At 33.3% G+C, this 12,070-nt stretch overlaps 2 protein-coding genes across 2 annotated transcripts; both read right to left on the reverse strand.

Moving 5' to 3' along the window:
* Positions 1-212: 212 nt before the first annotated feature.
* On the reverse strand, positions 213-944 carry LOC142635370 (uncharacterized). Its single transcript, XM_075809537.1, has one exon. The coding sequence runs from the start codon at positions 942-944 to the stop codon at positions 213-215; it is 732 nt and encodes a 243-aa protein (XP_075665652.1).
* A 4,624-nt stretch (positions 945-5,568) lies between these two features.
* LOC142636294 (GDSL esterase/lipase At5g45670-like) lies at positions 5,569-8,300 on the reverse strand. Its single transcript, XM_075810463.1, has 5 exons — positions 7,965-8,300; positions 7,701-7,825; positions 6,552-6,797; positions 6,197-6,443; positions 5,569-6,055 (listed from the first exon to the last, which is right to left on the reverse strand). Exons 1-5 carry the CDS (start codon positions 8,266-8,268, stop codon positions 5,841-5,843), a joined length of 1,137 nt encoding a protein of 378 aa, XP_075666578.1. The 5' UTR covers positions 8,269-8,300; the 3' UTR covers positions 5,569-5,840.
* Between the last annotated feature and the right edge of the window lie 3,770 nt (positions 8,301-12,070).

Raw genomic sequence — 12,070 nt, forward strand, 5'->3', positions numbered from 1 at the left:
TATTTGTCCTTTGACCTCTTGTTAAGATCTCCCTTCAGCTTGCCAGGAAAAGTCAGGGCTCCTTCATCCTTGATTTGCATCAACACTTGGTCAATTGGGGCAATCATCAAGGTGAAACTTGTGAACTTCCCCGCAGGTGATTTGGAGAGTCGGTCCTCCCATCGTTCTCCAGTACTAGCCATCTTGTGCCCCCTGTCCGATCGTGCATCTTTCTATCTTTCCCTCTTTTTAGGCTTCTCTTCTCGAGCCAGTAGTGCATCTTCCACGTTCATGTACTTGGTCGCCCTATAAAGCACCTCTGACATGGTCTTCGGGTCGTTCTTATATAAGGAAAGAAGGAACTTTTCCTTCCGCAACCCATTGGTGAATGCCGCTACAAGTATCTTGTCGTCTGCTTCATCGATCGAGAGGATCTCCTTGTTAAAACAAGTTATGTAAGACTTCAGCGTCTCGTCTTCTCGTTGCTTAATGTTCATCAGGCACACGATGGATTTCTTATACCTGTGCCCCCCGATGAAGTGCAAGGCAAATTGGGTGCTTAACTCTTTGAAAGTACCAATGGAGTTGGGCGTCAACCTACTGAACCAAATCCTTGCGGGTCTCTTCAGCGTGGTGGGGAAGGCTCTGCACATGATTGTGTCTGGCACCACTTGAAGGTGCATTAGGGTCTTGAAAGACTCCAAGTGATCTAAGAAATCCTTGGACCCGTTGTAGCTTTCTACCTGCAACATATGAAACTTTTGTGGAAGGAGGAATGAACTAACGAACGATGTGAATGGCGAGTCAGTTCGCTGGACCAGGTCATCAAGATCGCTGGACACCCGTCCTCTGAGGGCGTTCATCATGCAGTCCATTTGCTCCTTCATCATCTGCATCTTAGCGACTATGCGAGGTGGGACGGTATCGATGACAGATTGTCGGCTCGTGTCCTGTCGTTTCGACATGCTTGGGGCGAAGCTACCTTCCGGCCCTTCCTGGTTCCTTCTCTCCGCGCCAGAGTTTGGACTTGTCTCTCGAGCGCTATCGTGCGTGGTTCATCTCCTTGAACGTTATTGGTAGTCGTCATCGAGCGAGTGGGTACCATGCAACTCTTTGTCCAGGAAGTGATAGCACGGCTTTACAAGTCGCTAAAGTTCCTACAGACGGCACCAATTGATGATGCCAAAAATCGTCAGTAAGCCACACGGTCCTCACGTGCTCCCGATGAAGAACCTACACAACACAAAAGCTAAAGATCTTAAGAGAAGTACTGGTGTAGTACTGGCCAAATACCCTCTAACGGTCAAGTTAGAGAAAACTCTTGTTCGCAACTCTAGAATACTAGAGCTGGGGTGAATAATGCGTACCTTGATTTATGAGGGTTTTGGGGTATTTATAGTAGTGTGGGGTTGACATCCGTGCCTTGGCCAAAAAGCTCTTTCCTTCTAGGAGAGAACCTCTTGGATTTCGCATATCTCCTAGAGTTCTTTTCCTTATACACTTATGCGTGGAGACCAAGTAAGGCTATGGATGGAGGTTCGCTTACCCTCTTCAACTTTGTCCCCATTAGCCTACCGAGTCGTCCCTTTATTATGGTTGTTAGCTTATAGCGTCGTCCCTTTGTTAGGGTCGTCAGCTGTTATGAAGCTATAGATTTCATAATGCAGTCACCTGTGGCAAGCATTGCCCGACGGAGATTCATACATTTCCTTCAGCTTACTGTCTTCAGCTTACTGTGCCCAAGATGTAGCCGTCAAGTATGGAGGGGAGTTGTAGACTTTTACAACAAGACCGTCTCTCATGAGTGAAGTTGACGACCTTGTTATGTCCGTCGGCTTTTGTTTCATCATGGGTTAATTACAAAATTATCCTTATCAGTTTCTAGTATACATAAGACATTAATTTAGAATTTTGAGTTAGTTGTTTTGACGTATTTAGCATAATGATGTAGAAAAATGTGGGTTTTGTGTTGTCACACTAAATGAAGCCAACAAAAAGTCCAAGTCTTTTATTTTATTTCTAAACCCACTTAATGCATGGAAAAATGTAATAATTATTTTATAATAATATAATGTAAAATTTGTAAGTTAAATAGTGCGTGTGTTATTTAAAAGTATTTTCTATTTTTATAAGTTTTATATAATGCTACATATAACGTATTTTACATTCAAAAACTATACATAGTGATAAAAAGATTTAGATTACATAATTATAATATTGTTTTATATAAATGAAGAAGATATTATTAAAATGATTTTTAAAAAATATATACGATAATTGATTGACTAATTTGAAAATATCCAATAATATTTATAAAAATACACATGCATTCCATGGAACATGTGTAACATGTTAAGTTTAAATTATTATAAATTTTGAAATTGTAACACTCTTTTTTTTTCCCAAATATAAGTATAAAATCTATATTATTGAAACTTGAATTTTAATGTAGTCAGTTGAATATTTTTCATTTTTATTCTTTTTTTAAGGCCCATATCTCTAATTTCTTATACTTTTTTTTTTGGGGTACTTTTAGTCTAAAACTAAAGAGTTTGGCTCAAATAAAATAAAACTTCATACTTTCCAACCCAAATATATATATTTTTTAAATAAAGAATTTTGAGCCTAAAAAAAAGGAACCTATAAAGATAATCAATTTGAGGCCCAATTAATACAAAATGGATCGAATAAGCTAAAGTGAATTGAATGGACCAAAATGGACCAAAGTAGGCCTAATTGGACTTTAGTGACCAAAAAGATCCGAAATGGACCGAAGTGATCCAAGTTGAACCCAATGAACCGATATAGACCGAAGTGAACCAAAATACTTTGTTGATGTGACTCAAAATGAGCATAGCAATGATAAATACCGTGCTTCAGCATTTACATATTATATATATTTGTAAGACTTATAAGTAGTAAAATTTCTACGTACTAACTACAATATATATATATATATATATATATATATATATATATATTATTTTATGTTGTTGATGTGAAACTATAAAAAAAAAGTTAGTTAAACTATAGCTTTTAAATTCTTTTTAATATTAAAAAATTAAATGAAAACATTCGTGAGATATATACATTATTTAAAAGATCTTATTTTTTATTAATATTAATATTAATGGATCAAAGTGGACCAAATGGACTCGAGTGAACTCAAGCGTTACACTAACATGGCTCAATAAAATTATAATAACATTAAACACTATTCTTTAACTTTTAAATATTATTAAAAGATCTTCTCAAAATTATATATATATATATATATAGTAAAAAAAAAAAAAAAAAGAGATGTCTAATCTATTGAGTGACTCAAGTTACAATAGAAATTCACTACTACAAGTAAAATATAAAATAAAACAAATTTTAACTTTATAATTTTGATGGACCATCGCCCTATCATATTTCCTTAGTATTTTTAAGGGTTAATGATGAATGTCTTTCCTATCATTTAGAGACATATCAGTACCGTCTCCCAAGCACTATTTAAACTTGATTAGTATTTGCAATTTGAGCTAGCCCTTAGGTGTTTTAATGGAGGCAAGAGCTATTGACATGTGGAGGGTGCAACAAAATAAACCATAGTTGGGTTGCATAGGATTACAACCTTCTATTCTTTTATATATATATATATATATATATATATATATATATATATATATATAAGAGATGATTCTCTACTTTCAACTGGACTTTTATATCTCCTAAAAAATAAAAATAAAAACAACTAAACTTTTATATTGTTCAAAAATACTCTTATTAATGAAGGGTAACTTTATTTAGAAATTAGGTCATAAATGTCAAATAACAAATTTTATTTTGAATTTAAAAATAGAACTCCTACAATTTAGGATTTTTTCCCTTTACGTTAATATATATATATATAGTTACTACTTATCTCTAAAATTTATCATTTTTATTTATTTGAAAAATAAAAAATATATATATATATTTCTAAATTATAATAGAGGCAAATTGTTAACATTTACCCAAAAAAATAGAAAAACGAGTGTGGTCAGAAGCTAGTATATATATATATGTATATGTGTATACACACACATACATGTGTGTGTGTATGTTGCAATTTGGTTTTATAAAATATTTGTGTGCCACAATTAGATTGAGAGAGAACTCTTTAAAGAAAGAGAGTGTAACAAATTAGAACTAGAGCAAAACATAAAATTGCTCTACTATTTGTTATTTGTGAGGGATAATTCTTTGCTTGAGTGGCTTTATACTATCTTTGTATTCTCTGTATTGGTTAGTGAAATTTTTTCCTCGTTGCTACATGTGAATTTAAGCTGAAGGAAAAACAATTAAATCCTTAGTGTTCTCTCTAGTGTAGGTGGTTGTCAAATTAAGCAATTAGATTACCACACTTATCCCCATTGTTTGAACTTGTCATGAGTGAGGAACCACTATGGGTGATTGATTCATCCAAAACATGCAAAATCTATTAATCTAGATAGAATCCTAAAATGTCATTGTAGGGTATCCGAGGACCGAAGAGGATTGAATGCAAAGTATCATACTTGAACCCACCTGTAAAAGTGTATTTGACCCGAGAAGGGATGGAGATGCGAGATAGTGTTTTATGAGAACCTAATTGGAAGGGGTCAAGACGGTGGGAGGAAGCTTCCAGAAAGGGTATATATTCTCCCTCCGCATTAAATGCTCTACAACAACCTTATCAGCTATATTAATGAGGAAATGACCCTTGATCAGTAGTTTCACAGCCAGCAACCTCCTCTACCACCTTCAACAGAACTCTGATGGGACAATTATCTTGAGAAAAACCCTGAAGCATACAAGTGAGGGCTAAGATCCAAGGAAGGAGGATATATAAAGGGGAGAAAATCTCCCAATAAGAGAGAGGATGATTATGGAAAAATTAGAGAAACAAGAAAGTGAACAATGCATTGTCTGGTATAAAACTTGCAACGTGAATTGTTTTTCTTTGTTACTTTGGGCTCCTCGGCCTTAGACCTAAACTAAGCTCAGAATTACACTAGAATTGTATTCCCACCCTCTATGTAATAACCTTCTATTGTTTGTGCTTGGTTTGATGGACAAGACACTACTGTTCCAAGTGGGCTTGGGCCATCAAATTCTTAGCTCTTACAATCATTTTAATCCAAAGTTTAGAGAGTGAAGTGTAGCAATTGAAATTGTGTATATTAAATTGTGATCATAAATTATAATTTACCTAAATTTTTATGTTGAGCAATGATACAATTACAAACTATTTTGCAATATTTTCACAAATTATTATTATTACAAATTTTTGTTGGTTTTTATCTTGGCCCACCACTAATGTCACATTTTTATTTACTATTCACTATTTACCACATCAATAATTTATTTAAAAAAAAAAAAAAAGTTCCAAACTCTAGCGTCTTCCTTTTATGCTAGTTGGTGATCAAAGCTGATGGGACTAGCATATGCTATTCTATATAAATATTAGGGAAAAATCGAAAATAAATGCGAATTATAAAAAATCTCTTTAAAATTGTATTGCTTTATTAATTAAAGCGGTGCTAAAATAACAACACCATATACCCAAGATGTTCCAAATAACAGAGACCCGAGAACATGTCACCACGTGGAAACAGGGACGCTAGCTCTAAAAAAAAAAAAAAAAATTGATTCAACCCAAATATATTTTTTTTTTTAAGTTTATTATTTCCTTTGTCCTAATTTGGGCAACTTTTATAGAATAAAACCATAAAAGGAAACTACCATAAAATTATGGATGGTACATGGTTCTAATATCTCTGTTTGTGATGAGTTGTAAACAACTCAAAAAGATTCTTGTATGATAAATTAAAACCATAGCCAATAGGGTTCCATGATTAAAGCTGAACTAGGTGACTAATATCAGTTGGATAAGTATCGTTCGGGAGAGCAGCTTTGTATGATCTACTTGCAGTGACTCGGTTAGAAGCTTCAGTAGGATGGAAAGAGTCCCAGAATACGTATTCAGTCCTATTCCGGCATGGAGTTTTGGAAGGTGCACACTGCCCATATTGGTCTACTGGACAACACCCAACATTCGCAACCTTGAAACCTGAAATGCATAAAGGAAACAATACACGGTTACTATATATATACTTGTTCAAAAGATTTAGATTATATAGTTACAAAAATTTGTAGTAATGAGACATAAGAAACAGTACAAAAGAACAAAATTAAGTTTGAGGAATTGTACCAAGAACTGATGGATCCCCAGTCCCCATCTGATAAGAGTTCACATATATAACTTTTGCACCACTTAGATTCCTATTCAGATTATCAACTAGTGATATAAGCTGTTGGTTAAATAGAGTGACCGCAGTGTTGATTTCTTCTACACACGGTTTGCCCTTTCTGTCATATAAAGAAATTGAATTTGGAGTGCAGCCTATTGCTCCCGCTCCAAATAGTGCAAACTTCCTTGCTCCATTATGGTACAAATTCTGAAACAAAAAGAGGGGAAGGTGGGAAATTGATCAGCGATTGTCAAAAGATTACAATTAAAGGTGAAGAGAATGAAAGAATATATTGCACCTATACCACTAACTGACCTCTATTTGACGAGAATAATGTCTAATAAGAACTCTGGAGTATTGCTCTGGAGTATACTGGTGGCTTGTGTTGTAATTCTTAGGCGAGAAGTAGTTGTTAATGTAATCATTATTCCCCACTCCAACTGAATATAAGCACTTGTTTAGGTACTTGATGGCTGAGTACTTATTTCCTAGTTTTTTAATAATGCGTGAGACTATAACCCAGTGATTCTTCAACTGCACATCCATGCTGATGCAATCACCCTGCATGTAGAAGTTTAGTCAAGTATTGATGACCACTTGTGATGCATTCATACAAAAGCTGATACATATGGTTACTTATGAATAGCTTAGACTTGATTGGAGAAAGTGTTTGTTTTTTATTTTCGTTTATCTATCAAACAAGCCGAGGCAAGTCAAGCCCAAGTTCAAGTTTAACGATTAAACTATATTAAATATAATAATTTATTTGTGAACAAGCTGGTAAATGTGAGGCTCAATTTGAATATATATATATATATATATATATATATATATATATATATTAGCACATGTTTGTATTTATACATGTATAAAAATATATTTGCAAAAGCTCAATTAGATTGTATAGGTTTGTAAAATTTTATAAGACATTTATTTATTATTTTTAATTTATTGATAATCTAAATAATCTATTTCATAATAAAAAGTACACAAAAATTACCATACAAAGTATTAGTGAATTCTTAATTTTTGTATGTTCATTAACAAAAATCATTCTCGAATTCTTCAAAAAAAAATCATTCTTGAATAATATAATTCGATTATATCTAGCTATCAATTATTGATATAGATTTGTGAAAAATTAAAATATTTATTTATGATGTTTACTATATATGGAGAAAGAATTAGTTTATTGAATAACTCATGAACAACTAATACAAATTCTCATTTCCACCTTTTATGTTTTATTTTATACTCCACCAATTATGTTAAGTTATTTGTTTTTTAATTGCTTTATAAGAAAAGTCAAATGAATACACGGTAAATTATGATTGATGAAATATATAATGGAATGAAAAGTTGAACCCAAAAAACGGAAAAGAAGATTTGTATTAAGTCATGCTTATCAAATGTATGCATCCACATGCCAATTTAAGATCAAGAAGTTAATTGACCAATGATTACCAAGTGTTTCCCAGTTTCTTGGCGAATTCCTGCTGCACCAGATGCATAATTCACACCTTGAAGTATGTCGGCGTCATTAGCAGTTGCAAAGGGTGGAATGGGCTTGTCGAACCCTAAAAGTTGAGCTGTGGAGAGAAAATTTGCGGTTGGCATATATCATACAAATTTCTAACATAAAACAGAGCAAAATAAAATAAAAGGGCTAAACATGAAGCCGTATTCCGAGAGAGAGAGAGAGAGAGAGAGAGAGAGAGAGAGAGAAACCTATCATATCAAACATGGTTAGGCCGTTGGTAAACCTCCCTGTTGGGCCATTGGGGAAGTCAATACCGTATGGCAGGTAATTTACTTTAGCCTTTGTTTGAAGCAAGTTGTTGTTGCCATTGTCCGCTAATGAGTCTCCAAAAATGAAATAACAAGGTACTTGCGGCGCTCCATGAACGTGAAGTTGCAGGTTTAAAACCACCACGAGAGCAGCAAATACCAGTTCCCATGTTTTCATCTTGCCCCGCAATTGTGAAAGAAAATGGGAGGTGAATATATATGTATAGACAAATCCAGAGTGCATCTAAGGCCAACAGTTTCGTTGTAGAAAATGATAAATTTAGAAAGGCATATACGAGATTGATAATCTGTTTCTGTTTAATTCAAAACAGTGACAGCCTTAAAATAGCACCAGCATTGGTTTTAGGCCCACGTTTGTTAACTTTGACTAAAATTTAATTGAGCCAAAACTCTGCATTCTTTTTAATCAGTGTTACATGTACGGTTCTCGTCTAAACCCACTAATAGTATCACATTTTACTTTCCAATAATTTCCAATCATATAAGCTATTTGTAAAACAATTTGTGTCTTTAGCCATTTCCTTTATTTGTTACCCATATTGAGACTAGCTCTATGCTAATAAAAACGTAAACAAGGAAGCAAGGTAATTTTGGTAGTATTATATCTTAGCAAAAAAAGAGAAACATTAATTTTCCACGTGTGTTTTTTCCAGTCTCACCAGCCAATTGGGGCTTTCTGTGCGCAACTAGTGCGGATCCGTAGATTTATTTGGTATTCTATACGCGTGTTTGATCACCATGCTTGGTAATGAATATATGTGGTTGTAGTCGATTGAGCTGGTTATGGCTGCGCAGCAACCAAATTTGTGTGGGTGATTAGTGGAGAGAGAGAGAGAGAAATAGTAAAAAGAATATTTAAATGGATAGAGAAAAATAAATAGAGTTTGAAGTGTGTAAAAGTGAAGAAGGAGATTGCAAATAGGGCCTAGTTTGCACTCGTCAACCCAACGCTTCAAGTTGGGTTTTGCATGGATTGGTGGGTTGTTTGGAACTTTTTTTAGCCTTGAGTTAGGTTGGGTTTTAGTTAATAGCTTTTCCAACTCATCTAACCCAACCAAATCAAACATATATATGACTTTATTTTATAACATTTATTTTGATAATTTGTTTTAATTTATATTGGTATGTCGAGCATATATATGTTTCCAACTTTTTTTTTTCTTCTCTGCTGCTGCAGGCGTCAGGGACAGATGCTACTGTTCATGCTACAGTATCATGAACAGTAGTCGCATATGTTGACTTTTCAACCCTTTTAAACTCCTTTTCGCTTTTTTTTTTTTTTTCAAGATTTTCAGCTTTTAACCGACAAATGGCACTGTATATTATTGTTTAATACTGTTCATATACTATTCATGAGACCCACAAACACTTTATTTAGAAAAAAAAAATTAAAAATGGGACCCACAATACTATTCACACATTTAAAAATTATTTTGGTACAGTGTTTTCAGTTTTCAGTTTTCAGCAATAAGTTTTATCCAAACGGATCATAATTTAAACTTTTGTAGTATAATTTAGCCATGTGAGTGAATTGTAACAAATTATTGAAAAAAAATGGCATAAATAGTTAATGATTTTTTTTTTTAACAATGGATGAACATTTAAGTCCAACCCACCTCCTTCTCAAAATACAAAAGTCCAACCCACCAACCCAATCCAATCAAATCCAACCCATGTGGTTTGGATTAAGTTGGTTTCTATGTCTTAAAGAGGAGATTTTACTTTCACTATCTATGAGTGTTAGAGTTATTGGTTGCTCAAAATCTTTGGAAGTTCAAGCCGAAAATCCAAGTTTCACTTAGTGACTAGTGGTTAGTTGTTCAACTGAGATTGTTCTATAGAAGAAATGACTCGGTGAAGTTAGATGCCAGTTAGAGCTTAGAAGGCTCAAGTACTTAGGGAGATGTAAGTGTGGAGCATCTACTTCAATATTGTACTACTCTATTCTGCAATGGATTTCCGATTGTGTGAATCGACAAAGAGGTTTTTTTTTTTTTTTTTTTTTTTAACTGAGGGCTCTAATTTTCTCTTCCAAAACACGCTTCAGTGTTTTTGTGTGGTTTGACCACTTTTTTTTCCCTTCACTTTACATTGCTTTACATTCAATTTTAGTTACTTAAATATGTTTGCAATGCAAATGGGTTAATCACTTACATTGGACATCAATTGTTAAGTAGGTTTAGAAGTGGTTAAGCCATAAAATTATTTATTAGGGGTCTAAATACTGTGCTAGTTTGTGTTAGCATATCTTTCAATATCTAAAAAATTTAAAATTCCCTGAACTCTTATATCAAGTCAATCATCAATGCCATGACCAAAAGCATGTCAAGAAAGACGGTAAAAACAGATATGCCCCTCTTTTACAAAATATATATATATATATAAATCTACTGTCATTAAGGGCTTGTTTGGGTGATCTATCACTCATAATTCATCACCCATAACCCATATTTTAGGAGTGTTTGGTAAAGTAGTTTGAAATGAGATTTTTATAATTTTTTGAAATATGTGTGAGTGGAAAAAATGTGTGTAATATTTAAAATGTAAAAATGTGAGTTTGAAATGTTAAACCAAACAAGTCCTTCATATCCCATATTTCATAACTCAATTTTCAATTTTTGAAAACTCTTAAAAGTTGTTTTCAGTTTTCATAACTCTAACTCACTTTTTTGAGTAATGAGTTTTAAGAATTAAGATAAAAAAATTGAACCAAACAAGTATCCTTAAGGTGGGACTCATGAAATTTGAGAATTAAGTGAGAATTGAGTAATGAAAATTCCTAAACCAAACACTCCCTAACTGTTCATGAAATTATATCATCTGATATTGCCGAGGGGGTGGTGGAGGATGCTACATCATGGATCGTGCTTCTTCTCGTGTTTTTTTCTTCCTCAGCTTTGTCCAGCGAAGCTTGATTTGACGTATAGCTATATCATATTTCGAGTTGTATCTCATTATAATATCTTCTTTTCTGTCAATATTAGCTTGGAACTAGTCTTCACTAGCTAGCATCCTTTTTCACCTAAGGCACCCTTTTTCTTGCACAATAGGATAGGCTCAGACCTACATTGGGAAACAAACGAAAAAAAGACAGGCATAAGCCAAGTAAGTGGGGACAAGTAAGTGTTTAGTGCGGACAGGTAAGTGTTTCATTCATAATCAACTGTAAAGTATGTCGAGCATATGTTCTAGTATGCCATATTGATGTGGATAGAATTACTTTGGCAGAGTGGTATATGGCTGAAATTGTTGAAGACTGAAGAGTGACGCATAATTTGCAAATTATTTGAGGACATAAATCCGGACAATATATGCAGTATGGCCTCTAAACAGTTAAAATAAATAATTGAGGAAGATATCATATCAATATATCTACATTTTCCAATGTAATTTATTTCTTTCACATTTCAAAATTCTGAGACTAATTAACCAGTAGGAATGATCTGGAGCGCACAAAGAAACAAATTGCGAGACATCGAAAGGTTCATTTCTGTGAATAGCATAGTTAATTAAGAGTTAATATAAGACTCCAATCAAAAGTTAACCACTCTTTCTTCACCAGGAAACTAAAAACTCAAATAATGCATAAGAGAAAATTTTGAGTTTTTCATTTGGTTGACAGTACAAGTAGACATAGCAATTTCGAGGTTTTTTCTTGGGTTTTCTTGGAATCTATAAATTAAGGACAATTTGTGAGGCTTGGGTTTTAAATCTCTTCCACAATATCATAACTTCATTGAATCAAAGATAATTTTATATAGTTTTTCATATCATGTTGATCTCAAATATTGGGTATAAACTTGAGAAAATATATATATATATATATATATATATATATATATATATATATATATATATAAATCTATTTATCATAAAAGATTTATTTGGGGTTGGATCCATTTTTTTTCTTCATTGAAACTATGTTTAGTTTCATATCAATCTTTGGCATTCTTGTGTGTGATTGATGTTTTTTTTTATTTATTGGTGTGACCAATAAGAAAATACATCAAACACACATAAGAACA

Source organism: Castanea sativa, chromosome 5, assembly GCF_040712315.1.
Source record: "Castanea sativa cultivar Marrone di Chiusa Pesio chromosome 5, ASM4071231v1".
NCBI classification, from domain to species: Eukaryota; Viridiplantae; Streptophyta; class Magnoliopsida; order Fagales; family Fagaceae; genus Castanea; species Castanea sativa.